Below are 27,741 nucleotides of genomic sequence, written 5' to 3'. Positions count from 1 at the left end.
CCTGTTCCCTGCTGCTTCTCAGGAAACTGCACGCAGCTCTGCAGTGACACGGCAGCATCACTAGAGAAAGGCCCCTCTGCAGGCCAGAATGAAAGGAGGAATGTCCCCGACCAACAGGATGTGTTTTCTAAAGGCTTCTAAAAGGTCAAGATGCATCTTTTATTTCATCAGAGCCTCATATTTCAAAAAGTGGAGTCACGGAAGATAACCAGATTGTTGCAGCGTTTTTAATCAGGCACTCCCATCTTCTCAGAGAAGTTGTGAAGCAATAATACAGCAACAAACTCCATCTCCTGCTACAGGCTGGTTTTAAAGTCCAAAACACCAGTCAAACTGTGAATATTCCAGACTAGCAAAACACAGAGGAGGACACAACATCCTGGTACTGTACTTCCTGTTCCCACGCCACAGAATTGAGTTGAATGCTTCCAAGGACTCCAAGTATGAGCCCCAAACACACTTACCCATTATTTGATCTGATTCCATACACAGATTAGCCTGCAGAACAAAATTCATTTTATCCTATTTAAGTCTTGAGATGGCACAACTCACAAAATGAAGAAAACTCATACATGAGGCTGTTCTGTGGGCACATACCAGATATGTGGCTTCAGTGAAGGTTAAAATAGGACTAGCTGTGTAGTGGTCTCAACTATTCAGCATAAAAAGCTCATTGAGCTCATTGCTTTTCATTTTCATACAGAAGCCTGGAGGTAGAATCAGTGTTATAAAACCAGCCATTCTCACAGGCATAAGCAGTCCTGCCCCTTTCCTCCAGCCTGCTTGGTCCTTAATGCAAGGAGGATGCAGAAGAACATTTGCACCCTGTGCATGCATGCAAATAATTTTATGCTTAGTGCTTCGGGTCAGACTGGCTATGTCTAGATTGCATCCCTCTGTCGACAGAGGGATGCAAATCAAGCACATCAAAATTGCTAATGAAGCGGGGATTTAAATATTCCACGCCTCATTAGCATAAACATGTCCACCGCTTTTTTCAAACACAGAGTTTTTTCGAAAAAGAAGGTAGTCAAGACACAGATCTGTAGAAAATAAAGCCTTTTTTGACAGATCCTGTAAACCTCATTTTTTGAGGAATACAGGATCTGTCGAAAAAGGTTTTATTTTCAACAGATCTATGTCTAGACTGCTGTGGGGTTTTTTTTTTGAAAAAACTCCGTGTCAAAAAAAAGTGGTGGGCGTGTTTATGCTAATGAGGCATAGGATATTTAAATCCCGGCTTCATTAGCAATTTTGACGTGCTTGATTTGCATCCCTCTGTCAACAGAGAGGTGTAGTCTAGACACACCCACCGAAAGCAAGATGTATTAGAACTGCTCTCTGCAGCCTGCCTGGTTTTAATGTTCCCAAGAGATTTGGACAAACCATCAGCATAAGCTCCCATTCAACTTTCATGTACTTTTCAGAACCCAGCCACGGAATCCTTTGAAATCTGCCTATCACTAGCTGCAAATAAAAGAGGCAAAAAAAGTGTTGCTCTCAAAGCAAAATTGAAAAATATATGGCTTTTTGCCTGATTTACCAAAAAAAGATGTAGGTGTAGGTGCTTTACAGTATTGTACTCTTACGGATGTTTGTGAACAGTGACAACTGCAGCTTTTGGCTCTGCAGAAATGGAAGACTGAAGGTTCTGCATAAAAAGGTTCAGCAAAAACTGACAAAAAGACCAGCATAAAATGCTGCTGACGATGGGTTGAAAGCATGACAGGAGGGAGAAGGTACATTTTATGCTAAACCTTTGTAGTTTTTAGCTGCAAACATTTTCACACAGCAGAGCCAGGGAGAATGACTCTAACCATGAAAACTGAAGAGGAAAAGAATACACTGCAAACTGGATGCAGTTCTCATTTCTACAGCACTGATGAAAGAATGCTAATACTATGCACTTCTGCAGCATTTTAATCCTCACAACATTTTCTTCTACAAATAAATGCTGGTATCTCCACTGTGTAGTGGGGAAATAGTCACACAGAGGTGAAGCAAGTCTGTAAAAAAGCTTAAAAATGGGAGTTCCTGGCTTCTTGCCCCACGCTCATCCCAGTAGCCCATATGGTCTTCTCCAGGGGATCACTTTGTGATCTCATTTTTTTGGCATTAGAAAAATGACAAATCACACCACTGGGGAAAGTTACTTTTTTCATTGAGAGAACATCTGGATAGAGACAGTCTCTGACACATGGGAGGTGCACAGCAAATAAAAGAACAATAGGAACCATATTAACCATGCTGCTAGGACTAATCCTACAGTGGTTGTGCAACACGCCCTTTCTTTTCACACATGCCCTGCCTGTGCTGCTAATGTTAGTACTAGTATCCCCCTCCTCCTTTGTATTACCTCTCTTGGCAAAGGTTTAGCTTAGTGCTGAAGTGGAAGCACTGGAGATTAATACGAATTCTGGGAAGTTGCAGTTTCCCTTTCAAGCACATTTTATATACAATTAAATCTGTTAGGAGTTTATTTTGTATTGTAACAAAGTAGGTCAAAATCCCTAGCACTGTAACTCTCTGCCACTGTGTCACTAGCAGATATAAAAAGAGATGCAAAAAGAGAGAAGAAAAAAAGCCCCTAAACAGCAGGCAGGGCACGCATAGCTATGTGGAGTTCTCAGCATGCGATAAAGGACTCTGAGCCAACTTCTATTTTGCTATAAATGAATGAAACTTCTGAATTCCTTGGAGCTGACCCCATTGCACCAACAGAGAATTTGGCCCAACATTACTAAGTGAAAGTCTCACACACACTATGGTTGGAGCCAGCTTAAATAGGAAAGCCACCTTTCTGGTGGACAGTTTAAATGGAGCTGTTCTCACAAATAGCCCCATGTAATTTTGTACACTTCAAGAAGATGGCTTCATTCAGAAGCCGGGCTCCCAATCAAAAGCAGCCCCTTGCTCTTTTTTACTTTGTGACCATTGCTAACCAAAAAGATGCAAAAACAACGAATAGTCTAGCAGCACCTTAAAAACTAACAAAACATGGAGATAGTATCATGAGTTTACAAGTTTTGTTAGTCTTTAAGGTGCTGCTAGACTATTCGTTGCTTTTTTAAGTTTTTCCAGTTACAGACTAACTTGGCTACATCTCTGAAGCTTTCAAAAAGATACACAACCCCCACATACGGCACTCATAACAGTCATTCTGATTTCATTTTGAAACAGCCACCTAGCAGAATATGCTTATCACAGACATGAAATTTGAAATAAAGATAGAGATCAGTCCTCAGCAAAAAAGCCACAAAAATGCATGAAAACATGAAGGCTGAACTGGTGCTGAAGTTCGTGGTACTTCACCTGAAAGTTTGTGTTTGGGATTCCATAGTAGCAATGCTTTTCCTAGCCTTTTCTACCTCTTACGGTTTTGCATTTGCTGTCTCCTATCATATAAAGCGCACTAACATTCATGCAGTGAGGGAGCGTGACACCGCGTTATTATGTGCATTGGTATGAAATCTTCCATTAGGCCTGCTGTGAGGAAATGTGTCAAGTCACAGTAGGTCACCACATGGAAATCTACAAGATTGTAAACCGTGCTGAGACATAAGCCTAAATACCAGCAGACAGTGCAAACAAAACGTAATCACAAGCTGAACTGCGCATGTGCACTTTTCAACTCTGATGAACCTGGAGCAGGTGTCAACTTTGTTATTAAACCTAATCAGTCAAGAGGCTGGTTTGTAACTTGGCCCACATTGTGGATAATGACCCTAGGGAACTATTATGTCCCATTTTGTCATTTTCTGTAGACTGCACTGTGTACATGCTAAGCTGGATCAAACCTTGAATGCTGGCTGTGAGACAAAGTGCTAACAATCTACTGAAGCACTATCCTTGTTTAATGTTCTGACGGGGGGGTGAAGTCAGTCATACTGCCTCATGTGATCTTTCAGACAGTTTCTAAACTCATTAATATATATAAAGAGGCAGGTGGATAAGGTGCAAAGCCTGGGAATTGGGAAAGATGAGTTCAGTTTCCTACTCTGCCACTGGCTTCCCATGTGATTGTGGGCAAATCACTTAGTCTCTCTGGGTATGTCTACACTACAACGTTAATTCGAACTAACTTAGTTCGAATTAGTTAATTCGAACTAAGCTAATTCGAACTAACGGATCCAGACTAAAAAACTAGTTCGAATTAGCGTTTTGCTAATTCGAACTAGCATGTCCACATTAAGTGGACCCTGAACTGGGCTTAAGGATGGCCGGAAGCAGTGCCGACAGGGCATCAGAGGAGGACTTAGAGCGTGGAGATGCTGTCTCAGGCTAGCCGAGAGCTGTGCTTAAAGGGTCCCGACCCCCACCCCGGACAGACAGTTCTCGGGGTGCCCTGCTTGCAAAGCAGTCCTGGCTTGGAGTGCCCGGACTACCCACACTGGGCACATCACAGCACTCGGCCATCAGCCCGGCTGCTCTTGCCTCAGGCTGCCATCTGGGGAGAGGGGGCAATTGGGGGGGCTGCAGGAGAGCTTCCACCCCCAGAAGCCCGCAGAGCCAGCCCAGTCCTCCCCATCGGGGGCTCGTGCCCCATTCCTCCCTCACCTCCTTCCACTTCCCCTTCCCTAGCCCCTCTTCTTGATGTACAAAATAAAGATATCGTGTCTTCCAAAATGGAATCTGTCTTTATTGAACAAAACTGGGGGAGACTGGGAAAAGGAAGTGGGAGAGGGGAAGAGAGAGGCTGGGAGAGGGGAGGGCAACTAAAATGATCAGGGGTTGGGAACAGGTCCCATATGAAGAGAGGCTAAAGAGACTGGGACTTTTCAGCTTAGAAAAGAGGAGACGGAGGGGGGACAGGATAGAGGTCTCTAAAAGCAGGAGTGGGGTGGAGAGGGTGCATACAGAAAAGTTCTTCATTAGTTCCCATAAAGAAGGACTAGAGGACACCAAAGGAAAGGAATGGGTAGCAGGCTTAAGACTAGTAACAGAAAGTTGTTCTTCACAAAGCACAGAGTCAACCTGTGGAACTCCTTGCTGCAGGAGGCTGTGACGACTAGAACTAGAACAGAGTTTAAAGGGAAGTGAGATAAAGTGATGGAGGTTGGGTCCATGGAGTGCTATTAGCCAGGGGGTAGGAGTGGTGTCCCTGCCCAAGGTTTGTGGAAGGCTGGAGAGGGATGGCACGAGACAAATGGCTTGGTCACTGTCTTCGGTCCATCCCCTCCAGGGACCCTAGGGTTGGCCGCTGTTGGCAGACAGGCTACTGGGCTAGATGGACCTTTGGTCTGACCCAGGACGGCCATTATAAGCTCAGGGCTCAGGGTCGGGGATCTCAGTGGACCCCTTTGATTCTCTTGCACACCTGCTCCTGGGTGGCCAGGCTGGCAACTCTCCTGCCCTAGACGGCCACTTTCCTGTGCCTAGTGCGGAGATCGTGGACAAGGTCCACGATGTCTGCACTAGCCGAGGCGGGTGCCTGCCTCTTGCGGTCCCGGGCAAGCTCCCGGGAGCCACCAGCCTGGTCCTGGGAATAGGGGGATGACTGGTGGGCATCGGGTGGGTGGCTCGATCCGTGCCAGGTGCAGGGTCTGCTGGCTGGGTACTGGCAGGCTTGCACCTGGCACGGGCACCGTAGCCAGCCCGTGCCCCTTTAAGGGGTCTGGGGCTGGGAGGGGGGCAGATGAGTTTCCCTGGTGTTGGCCAGAGTGGCCACCAGGGAAAATGGGGAGGGCTAGCCTCCCACTAGTTCGAATTAAGGGGCTACACACTAGCTAGTTCGAACTAGGCTTAATCCTCATAAAATGAGGTTTTCCTAGTTCGAACTAAGCGCTCCAGTAGTTCGAATTAAGTTCGAACTAGCGGAGCGCTAGTGTAGCGCCTATGAAAGTTAGTTCGAACTAACATCCGTTAGTTCGAATTAACTTTGTAGTGTAGACATACCCTCTGTGGCTTATCCTCTCTTTAAAAGGACCAATAAATTAAAGACTTTGAGGCACGGTGATCATATGGTAATGGGGACATATAAGCACAATAACTAAATTATACGGGTTTTAGGTACATACATAACATTCCCAGTGACTTCAAAGCAAGTTCTGCATGCCCATCTGAACCAAAAACCAATCACCTTTAGGTCTCATTTTGTCTGGCTCGTGCAACATTGGGTCCCCTTGCACGTGTATTGAGTGGTCTGCCCACAGTAACTAATGCCAAGATTCTTGAGGTATCAGTTGCAGAGGAGAAGGCAATAGGGAATGTATCCAAGCCAGTGTGTTTCTCTCACAGAGAAGTGGCAACTTTTATTGCGCTGCTTGTACAACATAGAACTATAACTGAATGATAAAGACAATAAAAACTGCACAGAAGTAATATAGCAATTCATTTTACTTTAGAGGTAGTTGGCCCAGCAATCTACTACTTCTGTAATTTTAGTCCATGAGTCCATGGTTTAGGGTATAGGCTGGGAGGTATGTGGGGACTGAAGGTAGGTTGTGGGAGTGCAGGAGTCAGGGCAGGGGTGTGGCAGGCATGGGGGACTCAGGGCAAAGGGCTGGGAAGTGTTGGGGACACCTGAGGGGATTTGGGGATCCCCAGTTTGGCAAGTGCCATGCTTGCTGTCTGGAAATTGCTCCCAGTGGCCAATAGAGCCTGCACTCTCCTTGCTGACTCCCCCTACCAACCATGTCCTCACTGGGGCCAAGGGCCAGCAAGGAGTGGTTTGAGCTCCTGTTGCACAGGAGGGGAAGAGACTAATCAGGCACTGCACTAGCATGGGAACTCTACTAGTGGATGGTGGTGATTCTGCAGTGTCACTGGGCCTGCCAGCAGACTCCTCCCTGAATGTGCATCTACACAGCGGGACTTAACTCGAAATAAGTTACGCAACTTCAGCTACGTCAATTGTGTAGCTTATTTTGAAATAGCTTATTTCAAAATTGGGACTGTCTACACAGCACTTGTTTTGAAATAGAGCACTTTTCCTCTGACTTCCCTTACTTCTCATACAATGAGGGTTACAGGAGTTAGAGTAAGAAGTCCTCCAGGTTGGCAGCGTTTCAACAGTATTTTGAAATAACTGCCTGCTGTGTAGAGGTGGACTAAGTTATTTTGAAATAATGTTGCTGTGTAGACATACCCTTAGTGTTTTATGAGAAACAATCACATTCCAGGCACATCCCATTTTCCTGGCACCATCAAACCCTTACCTTGCTTTAAGTTATCATAAGAGGAAGCCATTGTGTCCAGTTCTGGGCCCCCCACTATAAAAAGGATGTGGACACATTGGAGAGGGTCCAGCAGAGAGCAACCAAAATGATTAGGGGGCTCGAGAATGAGACCTACAAGGAGAGGCTGAGGGAGTTGGGTCTGTTTAGTCTGCAGAAGCGAAGAGTGAGGGGGGATTTGATAGCAGCCTTCAACTTCCTGAAGGGAGGTTCCAAAGAAGACAGAGAAAGGCTGTTCTCAGTAGTGACAGATGGCAGAACAAGGAGCAATGGTCTCAAGTTGTGGTGGGAGAGGTCCAGGTTGGATATTAGGAAAAACTATTTCACTAGGAGGGTGGTGAAGCACTGGAATTGGTTACCTAGGGAAGTAGTGGAGTATCCATCCCTAGCGGTGTTTAAGTCTTGGCTTGACAAAGCCCTGGCTGGGTTGATTTAGTTGGGATTGGTCCTACCTAGAGCAGGGGGCTGGACTTGATGACTTTCTGAGGTCTCTTCCAGCTCTATGGTTCTATGATTCTATGAAGCTGCACACTGAATTTGGTAGAACTAGCTCTTACCGTTTAGGAAGAATTCTTGAACAAAGATAGATGGATGGATACACAGACAGACAGATGCACAAACTCTCAAATATAGAGCAGATAGAGACCAAAATTATCTTATCAACTTTAAGCTAAGGTTGCTACCTAAACTTAAAATTTGTATACAAAGGAGTTAAAATGCTTGCCATGCAAAAGAGTCAAACAAAACATAAGAGAAATCTTCAGCAGTAAATAAATGCATTATGTAGTACGCCAAAAAAAATGTTTTAGCCAGATGACTTTTTTACACTGGTGCACATGAAAGGATCGAGTGCCTCCCAATATATAATTACGACAATGGTCTCTCTCGTTTCCTCACCTACAAGAAGGATTGGGGCAGAGCCTCAGCTGATATATATTTGCCAGAGCATTGCAAAAGGGTGTTCAAAAATTTCCAGTGGAATCAGGCCCACAAATGATCGGATTTTTTTGTTTTTTACTTACTTAACATGTTTTTATTTTGTCGTGGGGCTCTATCCTTCTCTGTCACTACTCCCTTCACTTAACCACACTTGACCTTATTCTCATTCCTGAGCTCTGGCTCATTAGTTTGACCTGGGGTAGCTCTGAGTTTCACAGAAATGTTATGATCTTTCAATTGATTTCTCTAACAATTTCACATGCAGAGATATTGATTAGGTCTTTCACCCACCCTGCAGTCACTTCTAGTGTAGCAATGAATTTGTGACAAGTCTGGTGGATGAATTCTTATGGTCGATCTTGATTTCTGCCAGAATACTTACAAATCCAAGAGTGAGGCTCAACAGCACAACGTGCTGGCGGCCCATGTAAAAGATCAGATAAGTGTGAGTAGGCTACAAAGTTTCTTAAAACTTGCAAAGTTCAACCATGTTTCTGATGAGCTCTCCCCATGTTTCTCTACTTGTGTTACTGGACTTTTCATAGCTAATAAGGATTTTGATTTGGATTAGGCTTGTTGTGTGCTGGAGTCTCTGACTCCAACATAGAGCCTGGCATTCAAATGTGAGGTCCTAAAGTCTTGGATTCCAGAAAGTTGACCATTGTCTGCTAGTGCAACTGTTATAAATGTGGGTGCTGAACGCTATTTGATTATTGAAAATGGAGCAGAATTATGACATAGATACTTGACCATGAGGGGTGGAGTCTATTTGCTGCTTTTTGGTAGAGAACAGTCCCAGTGTTAATTTAAAACAAGGTTTTTTTTAACTAGCGAAGGCAAATATTAAAATCATGTTTCTTTGTTCAAATTCATAATGGAATTATGCTAGCAATCTTGGTTAATGTACAATTCAATTCTTTCCTCCTTGTTCTCTTTCTTTTCTAGCAAAAATCCTCGTCTTCCTTTCCAAACCATAAAATTGGGTTCACTAACTTTTTCCACTCTAATGATCAAACAAGAATGTTTGGCTCACTCACTAGATGGAACTTCCAGAACAGTTGGAAAAAAGTTTCATAGTTGACTAAATTGTGCAATATAAGAAACACAAATGGCACAAACAACAAAGAGTCTGGTGATACTTTAAAGACTAACAAAGTTATTAGGGTATTAGAGCATAAGCTTTTATGAGCTACAACTCACTTCCTCAGATGCTGAAGAAAAAAAGAAACAGAAATCTCCTTTTGTTTTCCCTCTTTCTGCCTTTTTCTTTCTTTTTCTCTTCAGTATTTGAGGAAGTGAGTTGTAGCTCATGAAAGCTTATGCTTTAAAGTTTGTTAGTCTTTAAAGTGCCACCAGACTCCTTGTTGTTTTTGCTGACGTAGACTAACATGGCTACCCTTCTGAAGGCTTGTCTTCATTACGGGAAAGATCAATACTGCTATAGTCGATTTACGAGAGTGATATAGACCCACTAAATCGAACTTAGAAGGGACCCCCATTAGTGCCAGTACTCCTGCTCCTGTGAGGAATAAGGGAAGCTGACAGAAGCGTTTGTGCCTCTTGACCTCCCACTGTGGAGACCACACAGAAACTCAAATTAAGGTATGTTGACTCCAGCTATGTAATTAACATAGCTGGAAGTGCGTATATTAATTCAGCCTTCTACTGGCACAGTATTTTACATCATCTCTTGGATGTTTTGCTGTGTCTAGGTGACAGATGTATAGCTTTGAGAGACTCAGACAAGAAATTACACAAGCCTCATAATGATTATTTTTTGGATATACTTGAAGTGCTTGCAAGATAAGTTGTGAGATCACATGGTGTGTTTTGGGACCGGCTCTGTTTAATATCTTCATCAACGATTTAGATATTGGTATAGAAAGTACGCTTATTAAGTTTGCAGAAGATACCAAGCTGGGAGGGGTGGCGACTAATCTGCAGGATAGGGTCATAATTCAAAATGACCTGGACAAATTGGATAACTGGCCTGAGGTAAATAGGATGAAGTTTAATAAAGACAAATGCAAAGTGCTCCACTTAGGAAGGAACAATCAGTTTCATACATACAGAATGGGAAGGAGTACGGCAGAAAGGGATCTAGCGGTTATAGTGGACCACAAGATGAATATGAGTCAGCAGTGTGATGCCGTTGCAAATAAAGCAAACATGATTCTGGGATGCATTAACAGGTGTGTTGTGAGCAAGACACGAGAAGTCATTCTTCTGCTCTACTCTGTGCTGGTTAGGCCTCAATTGGAGTACTGTGTTCAGTTCTGGGCACCACGCTTCAAGAAAGATGTGGAGAAATTGGAGAGGGTCCAGAGAAGAGCAACAAGGATGATTAAAGGTCTAGAGAACATGACCTATGAGGGAAGGCTGAAGGAATTAGGTTTGTTTAGTTTAGAAAAGAGAAGATTGAGGGGGGACATGATAGCAGTTTTCAGGTATCCAAAAGGGTGTCATAAGGAGGAGGGAGAAAACTTGTTCATCTTGGCCTCTGGGGATAGAACAAGAAGCAATGGGCTTAAACTGCAGCAAGGGAGGTTTAGGTTGGACATTAGGAAAAAGTTCCTAACTGTCAGGGTGGTCAAACACTGGAATAAATTGCCCAGGGAGGTTGTGGAATCTCCATCTCTGGAGATATTTAAGTGTAGGTTAGATAAATGTCTATCAGGGATGGCCTAGACAGAATTTGGTCCTGCCATGAGGGCAGGGGACTGGACACGATGACCTCTCGAGGTCACTTCCAGTCCTAGTATTCTATGATTCTATGGAAGCTATTAAAGTTGGTGGTGTATTTATCAAACCAAATTCAAAATAAATTTATAAGTAGGATCACGAGAAAAGTATATCTGACTATTTTAGACAAAGTTCAAAAAATCTAAATACTTCTCTGTTAAGTTTGTTTGTACTTCAGACCTCTCCCAAATGCAACACAAGTATCAGATGTTAAAGTATGTTGAAAACAAGAGCAAAAGTTGTTCAGAGCTTCAGAGATTTCATTCATTTCCACACCAAAATAGAAGGTTATTTTAGAGGTGCTAAATAAAGATGGTTTAAATATGGCTAACTGCAGGGGACAAAGCTATGACATCAGAATTAAAATGGCTGTAGCATGAATTCAACAGATAAACCAGTATGCATCGTTTGTTCCAGGTACAGCACACTCATTGAATCTTGTTGGAGAAGCTGCCACCATGGCTGTTCTTCAAATTGTTCTATTTTTTGGAATTGTCCAAATACTGTCTTTGAAGATATTTAAGAGCAGGTTAGACAGACATTTATCAAGGTTGGTCTAGAAGGTGATTCCTGTGAGGGCAGGGGAATGGACTCAATGACCTCTTGAGGTCCCTTCCAGTTCTAGTGTTCTATGATTCCATGATTGTCTAGCGTCTCTTCCACTTCCATTGGTTGTTGGAATGTGCTGAAAAAGCATATTAGCCTTACATTAAAATACCACAATATGGTCAGAGGTAGAGGCAATCCACGTACTAAAAAAATCAAGTTGAGAGTGTTCTTGATGCTTAAGACAAGATTAAGGTTTTCACACAATCTTATGCCAAAACTTCAAGTCAGAACCTAATAGCTTGTAAGTGAACATTTCAGAGTTTTCATTGCTCATTTTCACTGAGATGTGGTATACTCTACCAAACCTTAAAAAAAATGAGTAAAAAAATTGCAGAGACTGGACCTTGGCATTCAAACAGCTCACAGTTTATTTGGTGGCCTCTGAGATGCTCACTCAGAATTATGGTCTTCTGGATTTGTTACATGTAAGGAAGCTGCATTACAGACTGAAACAATAGGAATATCCACACAATCAGAGACAAATGATCTCCAAAGAGAAAATTAACACCAGGTGAACTGACAAAGGACATTCATCAGATCCTAAAAAAAATTTTCAATGTGAGATTTCCTATGCCATTTCAGTAGACACTGTATTAATACAGTTGGATAACTGGATGCATAAGTACAAGGGAGTTGAAGCAAGCTTTTGGTTTGTTTGGCAAGGAAGAAGCTGAAAAGTTTCAGCAACAGATACCTCATGAGAGAAAAAGAGAGAAGGGGGAGGAAAAGTTTAGCAACCAGTTACCCTGAGGATTTGAACTGAGAATTTTGAGAATGAGACTGAGCCCTTACCAGTTTTGCAAAAGCAAATCCTCAAGGGTGAAGGTGTCCACTTATCTCCTTAGCTACATTCACAAAAGATCTTTAGATGTAAGCTTCCCTAACACAGAAATAGCACTGCATATTTTTTACTGTCTGCCTGTAACCATGGCTGCTAACAAAAGGAGCTTCAGCAAGCTAAATTAATCAAGACCTATCTAAAAATGTTCTTAGGGCAAAAAAGGTTGAGAGATCTGACCGTTCTGTTTTTTCTCTAGAGCTACGGGAGTCAAGTTTTTTGTCAAGATCAAAAGTAAAGGTTCAGATTCCAGAGAAAATAATAGATGCCAATAAAATAATAATACTACTTAAATAAAAATATTTTTAGGTCTATTCAAAAGCAACTGGCAATCCAGATTTGGCTATCCCATTCCATGGAGAATGTGGAAGCAGGACACAGAATGGAATGAGATAATTGATGAGATTGCTTCAGCAAAGACTAGGAAGGTCTCTTGGTAAAAGTACTTAGGGGTGGTGATACTTGGGTTTGCTTTGATATTTTTTGTGCACAGGGGAGGAGAGCCTGAATACAAGTCCCTTGAGCATCCTTGACACAATACATTATTCACCCTTGACACATTGACCTAACTCCATTGAGGCTTGGCTTAAGATCTGCCCCAATTAATTAATCTAAAGGGGATAAGCTTATGTCATAAAGTAGGGTTGCCAGGTGTACAGTTCTCAACTGGAACACTCAGTCAAAATGGGACCTTGGCAGCCCTGGTCAGCACCGCCAACCAGGCTATTAAAAGTCTAGTTAGTGGCACTGTGAGGCTAAGGCTCCTCGCAGCACCCAGACGCAGCAGCTTGTCTCCCCTCCAGCCCCTAAATGTAAGGAAAGTCGCAGAACTCTGCACGTTGCCCCCCACCCCAAGCATCATCTCTGCAGCTTCCTTTGGCCAGAAACCACAGCCAATGGGAGCTGGAGGGCTGGACCCATGGACACGGCAGAGCACAGTGCTGAGCCACCTGGCCACGCCTCCAGGAACATGCCACTGCTTCCAGGAACCAATTTAGGTAAATGCCACTCTGAGCCTGCACTCTTTCCCCACTCATGTCCAAACTCCCTGCCCCAATCCCGATCTCTGCCCCACCCTCCGAACCTCTTGGCCCCATCCTAGAGCATCCTTGTGCACCTCAAACACATCCCCAGCCCCACCCCAGATTCTGCACCCCCCCAGCCATCACCCACACTCCAACCCACACTCCAACCACTGCCCCAACCCAGAGTCTCTTCCTGCACTCTGATCCCCTTATTTATGACCCCACCCTCAAATCTGCAGCCCTGGGACAGCCCAGCACTTGTACCCCTCCCATGCCTCAACCCCTTGGCTCAGCCTAGAGCCTCCTCCCATCCTGCAAACACCTTGACTCCCCCCACTAACCTGGACCCCCATCCTGCACTTCAAACTCCTCATCTCTGACTCCAACCTAGAGCCCACACCCCACCTGGAGCCCTCACCCCTTCCTATACCCCAATGAGTGAGTAAGAGTGAGTGAAAGTGGGGAGAGCGCACAACAGAGGAAGGGGATGGAGTGGCTGGGATGGGGCCTCAGAGGAAGGGTGGGGAATGGGGTGGGGTAAGGATGTTCTGTTTTGTGGGAATAGAAAGCTGACAACCCTACTCATAAGCACTACGACCTTCTAAAGGCTGTGAAGAGACTCACTGGATTGGGGGAGATGTCATGGAATGGTTGCAGCTCCTTGGTCTAAGAGCCACTTGGCCCCAACAGAAGTGAGAGCTGCAGGGGATTTAGACCAATGAAGGACTGGGCATAATAGAGCCACATCCCAATATATCCCGTGTCCTCTTGCTATGCTGGCAAAAATTGCATAGTAGGAATTCTCTGTTGGGCACGTCCAGCCATTTAAAACCCACTTTGCACCTACGGTACAGTAGATTTAATAGGCCAGAAGTTCCAACTCTCAGGTATTTTATTGACTCTAAATAATTTTACATTTTCGCTACCATTTTAATTTCAATTAACTTGAAATTAATTATTTTGGTCTGGATTTTCTTTTATTAAAAAAAATCTTACTAATTTTGGAGGGGGGGAGGGAAGCTTCAAGGATCCCCTGCTCCTAGCCAACCCAGAGGGACCCAATTAAAATTGGACAGTGATCAAAATTTTGAACCGCTATCCTTTTTAATGCCATCAGGCAACAGCTCCATTGCTACCAACAAAATACACAAGTGCTGAATAAACCACATGATTCCTCGGCTAGAATCCTGGCCCTTATGTCTCAGAATGTCTCTATCACCTGAACTAAATCAGAATTAGCAATGGCTGTCAGCACTAGAAGGACATTTTGTGTTAGACTTCGTCTACACTTCAGCTCAGATTGATGCTCTGAGATCAATCCTCCGGCAGTTCATTTAGTGGGTTTAGTGAAGACCCACCAAATTGACCACAGATCAGTTTCCATTCAACTCCTGTACTCTGCTCCTAATGAGAAGAGTAAGAGAAGTCAACAGGAGAATTTCTCCTGTCAACCGCCAGTGTGGTAACTTGACCTAAGATATGTTGACTCCAGCTATCTTGTTCATGTAGGTGGAGTTGCATACCTTAGATCAACTAACTGTGATAATGTAGATGTAGCCTTAGTCTCTTTTAAGCTGTCACCAGGCACTAGCAAGCATTCAGAAGTCTCTCTCTCTCTGTCATGCACACACATACAAGATAAAATGTATGCTTTATTTCAACATATTTGCTTCAAAAATAGGTTACATTCTAATTCTGAAGGAGTTTTTACTAACTAGGGAAAGGAAAGAGACATTAACTTTTCATTTCTGAGCTATGAAGAGGCAAAGGACTTTAATATTTCATCATTTGTTTTCATCCCTATTCATAGCCCACACCAACAGTTTTGAAATTCTCCTTAAAAGGGTGTAGAACCCTGGCTCTGGGGGATTCAGCATGGTGAGGCTGCTACAGAGCCATGGACACTGGAAGCCCTATATTTCCAACTCCAGAGTAGTGTGCCTGGCAAGCTCCATGAGAGCTTGGCAAACCCTGAAAGCTCTGGTATTCCCAACCCTGAAGCAATGGGCCCTAAGTATGCAAGCTGCCAGGAAACCAGCCAGGGTCCTGGGTTCCTCTGGAACTTTGCCAAAACATCTCCACAGAATGTTTTGATTTCAACAAATCGGTCAATTCTGACCAAAAAAAAAAATATGTTTCATTAGAATTTTTCTGACCAGCTCTACTGAATAAGTCATAATGCATCCCTGCTTGCAACCTCACCTGTACAACCATGACTATATACAGCAATTCCTCATTTAACACTATAGATATGTTTCAGAAAATGATCGTGTTAAGTAAAAACATGTTATGCGGGGTCAGGTTTCCCATTGAAAATAATGGAAAAGTTGGGGGTTGCATTTCATAGAATCATAGGACTGGAAGGGACCTCGAGAGGTCATCGAGTCCAGCCCCCCGCCCTCAAGGCAGGAACCATGTAGAACCATGTAGAACATTTCAAGCAGTGGTGTCTGTTGGGACCGGGATGTAAGGTTGGGGGAGAAAGGGGACTGGGTTACAGCAGGGAGGGGAGGTGCTTGACTCTGGGGAACAGAAGGGAAGGAGAGGGGAGGGAGACTGGGTTGGGAGTATGCCTGTGACAGGTCTGCCAGGACCCGCACTGTGTTCGGCGAGCGGGGGGTCGCTGGGAAATGGCGCAGCAAGGGAAGCGGGGGCGACGGGCCGACTGGGGAAACCCAACCACCGGCCTGCAAGTGGGGGCGGAGAAGAGGGGGCAGGGCGTCTGGTGAGGGGGGAGTCAGTGGGGAACGGTGCAGTGAGCGGTGAACCCTCTGCCACTTTGTAGGGAGGCAGGGGAAGCCCCACACAGTCGCCGGCAATGGGCCAGCTGGGGAAATCATGTTATTCCGGGGACGGTTGTGTAATTCAAAAAACGTTCCCTAAAAAAATCGTGCTATCGTGAAAACGTATTAAGCGGGCACGTGTTAAATGAGGAATTACTGTAATACTTGTATCTGTATGGGAATGTTTACAGATACAAAGCCTGATTGGCTGAACGCTCACTATTCCGTTTGAAATCAACAGGTGCTACAGCTGCTCAGCTGCTGAAAATCAGACCCACCGATTTTATAGCATGATTTTTTTTAACTACACAATTTACATTACAGACAGATCCACATACATCCAGATCTATTGATATGTCAAAAGGTGCTAGTGCCTTGTCCAATCGGAGACACTGATACATAGCACTCACCCACATAAAGTAAATAATGTGGTGTAGACCACTCTCCTTTTTCTGGCTGTGAAAGGTCTCTGGTTTTATTGCAAAGTAGCTACTTTCAAAAAGTGGATTGACACCTAGACTCATGTTTAACCATTTGGCCTCAGATGTTGGTAGAGGAGCTTCCCAGGTGTAAAACTCAGCAACATAGAGTAGTGAGATCCTAGGGAAACACAAAATCCCAAAGCAGCTCTATCTCTACAGAGGCTTCTAGACAAAGGGAGTTGTCTCCCTCCAAGGACACAGGATCTGTGCAGATTTCATAAATAAATTCCATTAGAAAGTACCCTGATTCCATGTCATCAATTTCTACTTCCAGGAGGCCACGCTGGACAGTCTCAAAGTCTGCTTTTGCTTCACAAAGGGGTAAAAATATTGAACATGCATAGCATGCAGAAGCACTGCAGTGGGACAGAGTAAAACTTGATTGATAATACATAGTTACTGTGCTGAATGGAGGACATGATTTATAAGCCATGTTATTTTGGTACATTTTTAAAATAATACAAATTGTAAAGTGCTAATCGTATTTCCATTAGGTTTTAGTATGTACAGATTATTTCCTCTGGGCATAATAATGTCTCATTTGTTAATTAGACCAATATTTAGTGAACTTTATAAAAATGTTTTCACTTGGCTTAGTTTGGGAGATAGCCCATTCCCAGACTATTGTAGTTCAGCACTACGCCTTTATATTTGAGTACAGAGAGGACTCACCATTAACCTGAACAGCTGAGAGCACTTTCTAAGTTCTCAATCCACATGCATAAATCCGGTTGGTGTTTGCAAATCAAGAGTAACATATGGCTGACAAAGATGTAGATTCCACTATCACAGCAGTCTGTCTCAGACAACTTTTCAAAATAATTTCCTAACAGCTTTCACCAGCTCTTCTGTATTGTGATTGTTAGCTTGCTGATGAATGTCACATTTGTTTTAGCTAGTTCAGATCTTGGTTCTGGGGCAAAAGACTGCATTTGCATTAAGAACCACCATAGTGAAAGAGCAGGGGGAAATAGAGAGTACTTAAAATGCAATAATATTTCTTCAGTGTATTTACAGGGATTATTACTTTGTATGAGCACACAGGGGTTTTCTGTTTCTGGCTTGACCCTGGCACTTGGTACCTGACCCCAGCTCTGAATTCTGATTCTGGCTCAGCCATCGATTCTAGCATTAGCATTTAATCCCAACTCCAGCATTGAGTCCTGGTCCTGACTCTGACTTAACCCCTTGGCTCCAGTATTCGGAAGCTGACTCTGGCTCTATTCACTAGACCAAACACCTACTCTGCCCAAACTGCCTACATTCCAGTTTCTACCAAGAATACGCACATGACCTCTAACTCCTAATGAAGTTTTTTTTCCAAAGAATTTTCTTTCCTTCCATTCGTCAGCTCTCATTGCAACTTATTGAATTACAGATTCATAGACATGTAGTACTGGAAGGAACCTCAGCAGGTCATCTAGTGCAGTCCCCTCCAGGGGTACATAATAACTAGACTATCCCTGACAAATATTTGTCTAATCCATTCTTAAAAACCTCTGATGATGGAGATTCTATAACCTCCCTAGGCAATTTGTTCCAGTGCTTAATTACCCTTACAGGAAGTTTTTCCTAATGTTCCATAGCTGAAATTTAAGCCCTTCTTGTCCTATTCTCAGAGACTAAGAACATGTTTTCATCCTCTCCTTGTAACAACCTTTTATGTACTTGAAATCTATTATGTCTCTCCTCAATCTTCTCTTCTCCAGGCTAAACAATGTTTTTCAATTCTCCCTCAAAAACCATGTTTTCTAGACTTTTAATAATTTTTGTTGCTGTTCTCTGGACTTTTTCTACTTTGTCCACATGCTTCTAAAATGTAGTGCTCAGAAGTGGACACAATACTCTAGCTGAGGCCTTGTCAATGAGGAGTAAAGTGGAAAATTTTATTAAGTAATGGTATGACACAGAAGAGGGCACGTGGGAAATTATCATGGACCAGAACAGTTAAATACTCTGTAGTCTAAGGAAAGTAAGAATAATTCTCCTTATATGGCCAACCTGCAGTCAGCTCCATTTTTGTTCCATGTGCTTTTAGAACAGAACACTTTAATCATTCAACTCTATATTTTCCCACGAATGTTTTCTATAGATAGCTGCAATTTCTGGTTCTTCAGCTGTATGATTGTATTTATTCACTTTATTTCATTACCTTTTCATGATTAGTTCTTTGTTACCTTTTCGATTTGGTAGGTACTGCACAATATGTGAAGAGAGTAACAGACAGCCTGGTTCATATGGTCCATATGGCTGAGGAAGCCAAGTGCGCATGCTTTTCCCCTCTCGTTTCTGTATCCTGTCATGAACAGAGAGAGTCTCTTAGTCTCCATACATTTTATTATTAAAACTTTCATTTATATAGCACCTTTCATGCCCAAAAGCTCCAAAACATTTTGCAGACCAGAGACAGAAGAGTTGTGCCTGCCACCGACAAGCACAGCTGTCTTGGGGCTGAACCTGGTAGCCACATACACTAAAAGCAGTTTAGGGTAAGGAAAGTGTAAAGAACCATACCCAGCTGAAACTTGTGTTGGTATCAGTGTAAAAAACAAGGCTTCATCCCAAGTGGGGAACCTCCAGCTCCTGGCTGCACACAGCTGGTCAGAGTTAGCTGTTGGTGGCCACCAAATGGTTTGTTTACCTGAGCAACCACAGGCACAGAGCCCCACAGCTCCCAGTGGCCACAGTGCAATGTTCCTGGCCAATGAAGCTGTCGGAAGCAGTGGCCTGGCCTGCATCACTTCCCGCAGCTCCTAGTGGCTGGGAACAATGAACCACAGGCATTGGGAGCTGCTATCAGCCATACCTGCAGATGCTCAGGTGAATAAACTAAGTGAGCACACTCCACTTCCCTGAGGTTCTCCCTCCTGTGAGGAATGTGGAGTGTCTAACGGCAGGCTCCCCGGGTAATCCCCAACACTATGTCCTTTAGGGGATGGAGTGCAATGGGAGGGGGAGAGGGCAGATAGTAGTAGGAAGGGGCATAATTTGGGGGATTGCTTGGAGATGGACATGCCCACCCAGGCTGCCAGGACTGGGCCAGATTGCAAAAATTCTCCAGCCACAGATGGCCCATGGGCCATGAGCTTAAGACCTCTCTGCTACAGGGTAGGGTGATCATACATCCCATTTTTCCATTTGAGAAGTCTTGATTTTTGGGGGGGGGGCAAAGTGGGCATTTGAACCATTTGCTCACGCCAGTTGTGAAAAAAGTGGAGAGCAATACAGAGGAATAAGAACGGGGGACAAGCAGTGATGTCAGTCCAGCACAGGGAGGGGAGTCAGGATTGGAGTGACCAGCAACAGCCTTGTGAGGCGTGGGAGGCAGGGATGGGGCAAGTAGTTCAGGCAAGTCCCATGAAATATCCCATTCTCCCTTTGGAAAATATGGTAATTCTACTATCGTATTGTGTACAATACAGCAGACCACAAAAATGCATGTGTTTGCCTTCAAAAACGCACATTTGTATATATAAAGGTGGCATGCAGGACTTATTCTTTTTTCCCCCCATTAAAATTAGCCATTTTCTTTTAAGCTGTTTCTTTTAAGAATTTGTAGACATTTTTGTGGATTATTATTTACCCTGTTTTTAAAATCTAACCAAGGGACTCCCAGAACTCATACTCCTGAAGAACCAGAAATATAGTCCAGACATTTAAGAGAAACTGTGTCTGGGATTGCAGGGACTGAAGTGAAAAGAGGCAGATAAGCCATCAAGATTAAGAATATCAGTTTCCCTGGTCATCGATACAGTCTCTGGTTGTCAGGTCTTCACTCTCTATGAAGGTTGCAGGCAACTTGGATGAAAGCAACCTCATTTTCATCCCAACCCCTTGACAAAAAACTGAAAAATACATATCTCCACACTTTGCCCTTCGTTTTACAGAGACATCTCCCTAGGTGGTTCATGAAGTTTGAGAGGATGAATTATGGAGAACTCTCCAAATATGTGAGGGTTCAGTTCAAATGAGCAGCCAAATGATTTGATGCCTGTGGCAAGCATATCAAAAAGTAGTAGACCTTCTTTAGACTGAAACTGCAGTAGAAATCTCCCTAGAACAGGATTTCTTATAAGATTTCTAAGATCCTTCTTCTTGTTGGGTAGCAACCACAGTGTAACCAATCTCTTGTGATATTTCAGCATCTCTGCTGCTGCTCCTAGCTGGGGGGAAAAAGGTAAAGGTTACAGAAGCACAGCAATCATAATGAAAAAAGCTATTAATAATAGGTACCGCTCTGCAGCAGTAGAGTGACTATAATTACTTGCAATTCTACGTCCGGGGAATACTGCAGAAGTACTACAGCATGACCAGTGTTGGCAAATGTCTTTACTGGCAACCAATAGCCGTGAAATAAATGGTATGGAACAGAGGTCAGCAAAATGTTTTCAGAGCACAGCAGTGATTCTGCTTGAGTTTGGAGAGAAGGCTCAGAGGGAGTAAGAGGCAAATATACTTTGTCTGAGGCAATTTGGGCATCCCTTGAAAGAATCAAAATACCCATCCACTACCTTTTGTATCTCCTGAAACTCCTTGAGCGACTAGAATGATGGGAGCAGCTGTAGAGCGGCAAGGCAAGACCCTAAAGGCTGTGTTTTCCTATTTCGAAACCAAACATTCTTTCTGTTATTGCCTATGATTACTTCTTACGTAATTTCACTTTTTTGTTCTTTGGTTACATTTTGCTTGTCTCTAAGTTTTCTTGCCATATTAGGGGCTTACCAAATTCACAGCCACAAAAATGTGTCATGGACAGTGAAGTCTGGTCTTCCCCCTCCCCCCCCCCCCCATTAAATCTGGTCTTGGCATGCTTTTACCCTCTACTATTCAGATCTCACAGAGGAGACCTGTGTTTCTCAAACTGGGGGGTCCTGACCCCAAAAAGGGCTTGTGGGGGTTGCAAGGTTATTTTAGGGTCATTGTGATATGGCCACCCATCCTTCTGGGCTCCCTTCAGAGCTAGGCAGCCAGAAGGCCACAGTGGTGGCTGCTGTCCTGGCACCAAGCTCTGAACACAGCACCCAATTAGCAGCTGTGCGGAAGTAAGGGTGGCAATACCATCATATGTCAACCTTACTTCTGTGCTGCAGCCTTCAAGTGGGCAATGAGAGAGTGGTGGCTGCTGACTGAGGATCCAGCTCTGAAGGCAGCAGTAAGCATGGCAATACCATTCCATACCATCCTTTTGTCCCGCTGCTGGTGGCAGTTCTGCCTCCAGGGCTGGGCTTCCAACCAGCACCCACCCTCTCAGCGTGCCCAGCACTCAAGGCAGCACTGTCAGCAGCAGCAATGCAAAAGAAAGGGTTGCAGCACTGTAAACCCTAAAGCCACCTTGCCACACATGCACATCCCCCGACTCCTTTTTGGGTCAGCACCTCTACAAGAACACCGCCATGACATTTCAGAGTTAAATAGCTAAACCATGAAGTGTATTATTTTTAAAATCCTCTGACTGTAAAATTGACCCAAATGGACTGTGAATTTGGAGACCCCCTACCTATTATATTAGCAGTTTGACCATCGTCTTTCAAAAATTCTGCAAACAACGTTGTAAATAATTTAAGGCAAACTGCTGCATCATTGCCTCACAATCCCATTTTGGGGGGAAATATTTTTGTAACCTTCAATCCTCTGTTCCTTACACTTTTTCCTGTCTCTTATCACAACCTGTATATCCCTTTCCCTTAATTCTTTATTACAGTGCCTTCCTTAGGTCCTTTTGGTTTGAAGTAGGTTTGCTAAACCAATCTCTACTGTGGCCAGACATTTCCTCATCTAGAGGAAAGGCTGAACTATAGTTCAGACTTGGTTTGGCTGCTTTTCCCAAGCTTCCTTAACAAGATCAATAGGATTCATCAGGGTTGATAACCCTTCAAGCATTCCAAAGAGCAAAAGTCTAGTGAAGCCATATTATGAAGAAAAAGTAAGGCAGAAGATGGTCCCAATCCTTTCCATCCACTGCCATGAATTTTCACAATGTACACTTGAGAGATTTGCTAAAATTTCTGAGTTGTCTATCAGTTTGAGGTTCAGATTGACTTAAATTTAAGAGTGTCCCAAACTTCTGGGTAAGATAAAGTTGGTCCCTTGGTCAAATCCTTGGTACTCAGTCAGGGTATGTCTACATAGCAGCATTTTTTTCAGAATAACTGATGTAGAATAACTACACTACAAGCCTTTATTTTAAAATAATTGCAAGGTGGAGGACTTCTTACTCCTACTCCTGTAACCCTCATTTTACGAGAAGTAAGGGAAGTTGAAGGTAGTGTTCTTCCTTCAACTTCCTGCGGTGTAGTCCTCACTTAAAGCCAAGTTAAGCTATTTCGACTTAAGCTACGCAATTGATGTAGCTGAAGTTGCGTAGCTTGATTCAACTTTACCCTGCTGTGTAGATGTACCCCCAGAGTAAAGATTTTTGTATTAGTTCTTCAGCTAATCTAGGCAGAGTTTGTTAATCAAGTCCTTCATCAGGGAACAAAATAAACAAGCGTACTAGTCTCAGCAAAGTGACTGTGACTCATCTGCAGCTTGAGAATTATTTGCTGATGAAACTGAAGTCTACTTCCAACTAAAAAATAAATGTGAGAATTTTGCGGACCATTCCCACAAAAAACCTAAAGATAAATAAAAAAATTAATGGAGATTTCCTATCTCCTAGAACTGGAAGGGATCTTGAACGGTCATCGAGTCCAGTCCCCTGCCTTCACAGCAGGACCAAGTACCATCCCTGACAATTTTTGCCCCAAATCCCTAAATGGCCTCCACAAGGATTGAACTCACAATCCTGGGTTTAGCAGGCCAATGCTCAAACCACTGAGCTAATGTCCTGACTGAGCTATGTCAAAAGACATATGGTGAATTTTTGCTTAGTTTAAATTGACAAGGGCAGCGAACTTATGCCTTATCGGGCATATCATGCCTATCATGTAGCGCTAAGTACAATTATAAGTCTATGTAAAACAACAAGAACAATTTTGGGGTAGTTGGTCTGTGCTACAATTTCTTCTCTTCTCTTTACAGGAATGACATGCCAAGCTCGAAGTTCTTATGTAACCAGCGAGATCCTGTGGGGTCATCGTTTTACCCCTGTCCTCACACTAGAGGATGGATTTTATGAAGTTGACTACAACAGTTTTCATGAAACATATGAGACCAACACACCATCTTACAGTGCCAAAGAACTGGCAGAGATGGCCAGCCAAGCAGAACTTCCCCTAACTTGGTCTGTGTCCAGCAAACTAAACCAGCATGCTGACCTGGAAACTGAAGAGAGGGAAAAGAACCACGAAGACCAAACCGAAAGGAATGGTGATGTGGCAAACTTAGAAAATGAATCCAAAGTTTGAACCAACAGAGCTTCACCACCCCACCTCTTTTTTCCTTTTGAGCCTTCCCTTTTTTTATTATGACAAGACAAGAAATATTTACGGTGTGAAATGTCTACCTGTCCAATCTCAAATCAAGAGATTCATAAAATAAGCAAAAGATGTAGGTTAAAGCTGCAATATTCCTTATTTACAATGAAATCTCTGACCATTGCCCTTCCAACCATCACATATTTCCTCTGAATAAATATCAGTTTGTGACCACAGGTGTGTTTAAAAAGGAACCAAAAAAAAGTGAGGTGGGTGAGACTCAATATCTGGGATAATAAAAGTAAAGACTGTGATTAATGTTTGTTAATGCCATGGGCCTTGGCTCTAATTTTTATATATGTCAAGACAGTTTCATAAACAGGATGTGATGCCGCAAATGATAATGGGCATTGCAGCTGTAAGACCTAGGTGAGCAGAGAGAGCTGCAGTTCAACAAGATACTGTATATATGCCTTATGTAATTACTTTCTCTTTAAATTTAGTAATAAACCCAGCATGTACAAAAATATTGTAGTAAAGAACTGCTAAATAATGTACATAGATGTGTAATTAATGTAGGTTTAGATATATAATTCTAGAAATATTGGGATGCAAAAAACTGAATAGGGATTTCTGTTTTAATATATGGAGTACATTAGTTTCTTCCCTATATACCTGGCCATTTTAGTACACAGCACTTTCTTCAGTGTACCAGACTGGCAGCTACTTAGAAGACCTCACTGACCCCCTAACAAATCATTTTACTGATTCTAAAAAGCCATAAGTCTGGGGGGGGGAGCGGACAGGGCGGGCAGGGGGGAGAAATTGCAACATCACTAGTGATATACTGTGAAACTGTTTACAAAAATGATCCTATCTTTTATATTATTATAGGGCAAACCATTCCTGGCTACATTCGTAGATCAGCTTAACTTAGTCTGTGGCAGATTCTTGGAAAACACAAGAAACTTTGATATACTGTTAATATATAAAGCATGTTCATGTTGGGCTAGGACCCCGTAGGTGCACTATCATGAGGTTTTCCCCTAAACCATTGGATTAAAACTGTGTAGTTTTCTACATAAACAGTATAAGCCATTGAGAATTCTAAATGTTATCCATAGATAAGTGGAGAACACTTTCAGTAACCCAGCCTGGGAAAAAATAATTGTATTTAATCTAAAATTGCAATCAATGAGATTCATTCATTAACATCTTTGGCACTATGTTGGTCATGAACATTCCTAAAAGGCTTAATGGCCCAAAGTAATTTTCACCAAGATTTCTCATATAAAAGCCCACTTAGAATCATAGGGTCAGAAGAGACCTCAAGAGGCCATCAACTCCAACCCCCTGCCCAAAGCAGGACCAACCCCAACTAAATCATCCTTGTCAGGACTTTGTCAAGCCAGGACTTAAAAACCTCTTGGGATGGAGATTTCGTCATCTCCCTAGGTAACCCATTCCAGTGCTTCACCACCCTCTTAGTGAAATAGTTTTTTCTAATATCCAACCTAGACCTCCCCCACGGCAACTTGAGACCATTGGCTCCTTGTTCTGCTGTCACCACTGAGAACAGCCTTTCTCCATCCTCTTTGGAATGCCCTTTCAGACAGTTGAAGGCGGCTATCAAATCCCCCCTCTTCTGTAGACTAACTAAGCCCAAATCCCTCAGCTTCCTCTCACAAATCACTTCTAACATCTCTACTCACTTCTAACATCTCTACACCTTCCACTCCTGCTCATATTGGGCCCAATTCTCAGCAGATTTAAATTATTTTGATTTGATGCAAACTATGATGATTTGCTTAGTTTACACCAATCACACCAGCTGGGGGTCTGGCCCATAGAATACTACCCAATTTATCAAATGCACGCACTCTGAGGTGACTCTCAGCATGTGGTATTACTCAACATAAGGATGGATGCAACAGGTCTGGTGTGCATAAAATAATATCAAATAAAAAACTGCCACTGACTTCAGTGGGCTGTGTCTCTGGCCCATAAAGAGTACTATTTCCCTCAGTGAAGAGAAGAACAAACTACAGCCTTAAATATTTTTTTTGTACCTGCCTAGTCTGGATAAGAAGAATACACTGAAAAGTATTTAACGTTTTGGGGTTTGGTTGATTGGGTTTGGGGGAGCGTACAAAAATTTAAGTTCACATAGAAGGGGGAAAACCTCAGGAGAAACCTTAATGGGCAGGAGGAAATTTTGCACTGTGATATAACCTTCACATTAATTTCACATCTATATCAATTTTTACTGAAACACAATAGCCCATCCTTAATTTTCATTGAGTTATAAGAGTTGATTTGGCTCCTACAGCTCTGCTTGTCTCCAGGCAGACAAGGTTTTCCACACCTTGATTAAAACAGCTAAGCCTCCTGTTTGCTTCATTTCTGGAAATGTTCTCTAACAGGTTCACACAAAGACGCTACTCATATGGTTCCCACAACTAAAGCAATTGTTCAAAAGATGCATTTTTGTTCCCCTCCACCAGGAGGGCTGATTTAATCAGGCAGTTACAGCTTGTTGCTTATTTCATTTAGTTTGGTGAAATAAAACTGGTTTTGCTACAGACCTGTTTAAAATAGAATGGCATCCTTTGTTTGCTGCCACAGTGTCAGAAGCTGCTCAGTGCTATGGTTTATACAGCACACCTTGTCTTTAAGGCTGCCTTTGAGAGCCAAGGAATTCCCAAAGCAGACCAGGGTGAATGTGTGTGTGTGCTTCTTAAGGTGTTTTAATTTCATTCTGAAATCCCACTGGAGAACAAGTCACATAGCATAGGTAGTCTTATAAGACAGAACCCTGTAGTAAAGATCCATTGCTAAAAGTAATGAAACACGGCTGGCAGGGAAGTGCTAGCCTGCAGTCTGAAAGCAGAGTACATGAGTTTAAAGCAAAAAACTCCAGTTAGGATGAATCTGCTTTTTGCTCCTGTAACTTACTTGTCCCTTCTATAATCCTTTGCTGCAGTTTAAGAAGAGCTTGTTGTGTTCATTAAAACAGTGGCTCGGAGAGCCTATTAAACATTTTTGTGCCCATTAGCACAAAAAAATAGACTTTGCGTTATTGGGATACATGCATGGAAAAGTTATGTTTTTGTGACTAGGCACTTAAAGCTTAAGGGCTCTCACGCTCTCTGTCTCTCATTGTCTTTGCTATTCATGTGGTATGAAATGTAATGTTTATACAAACTCTCAGTTTTGTAACATAAGCTTAAAAACAAAAAGCCTCCAAGGCTTTCAACTGGGAAGCTTCACAGAAACTTTGTACTAGAATGTCCCTATCAAACACCTCTATTTTTCTACAATGATTGATTAAGCAGTTTAACAATGTATTTTGTGTCAATTTCAACTGAACTGTTAAAAACAATTAAGAAATTACTGCTGTTAATTAACAATGGATTTTCAAAGCTGACCGTACTGAGTGGTGTTTTTCATTACTACAGTATTCACATTTGCCTGATAATTTTGACACCTGCTCTTATTAAAACAATATAATTGGAAATGTCAATGGCCTGTAATATTGTTGGCATGTCAAATTTAAGGACCATAAATGTGACACCATGTAAATAGATACATAAGCAACCAAAATCCATCCACAGATCCTTTTTCTCTGCATTTCATTGATATACTATGGTAATTTTTTTTAAGTCTATTGTGAAATTGATGAGCAAGTGACAATATTGAAAGACATATGCAATCTTTCATCAACTTTTCATACAGCTAGATTCTGCCTACTTAGGTATTTGGCAAGCTAGAGCAGTTTCTTTGAATAAAGCCC

The 27,741-nt window shown here is 42.8% G+C and overlaps 1 protein-coding gene across 1 annotated transcript in view; it reads left to right on the top strand.

Moving 5' to 3' along the window:
* KCNJ6 (potassium inwardly rectifying channel subfamily J member 6) overlaps positions 1 to 27,432 on the top strand; it is a 61,550-nt gene extending 34,118 nt beyond the window's left edge. The window contains exon 2 of the mRNA XM_006125984.4: positions 23,614 to 27,432. Coding sequence (XP_006126046.2) covers positions 23,614 to 23,939 — 326 coding nt within the window. The 3' untranslated portion in view covers positions 23,940 to 27,432. The remainder of the gene's footprint in view (positions 1 to 23,613) is intronic.
* Positions 27,433 to 27,741: the final 309 nt, after the last annotated feature.

This window comes from Pelodiscus sinensis, chromosome 1 (genome assembly GCF_049634645.1).
Source record: "Pelodiscus sinensis isolate JC-2024 chromosome 1, ASM4963464v1, whole genome shotgun sequence".
Lineage (NCBI taxonomy): Eukaryota > Metazoa > Chordata > Testudines > Trionychidae > Pelodiscus > Pelodiscus sinensis.
This window is presented reverse-complemented; position numbering and strand designations above follow the sequence as displayed.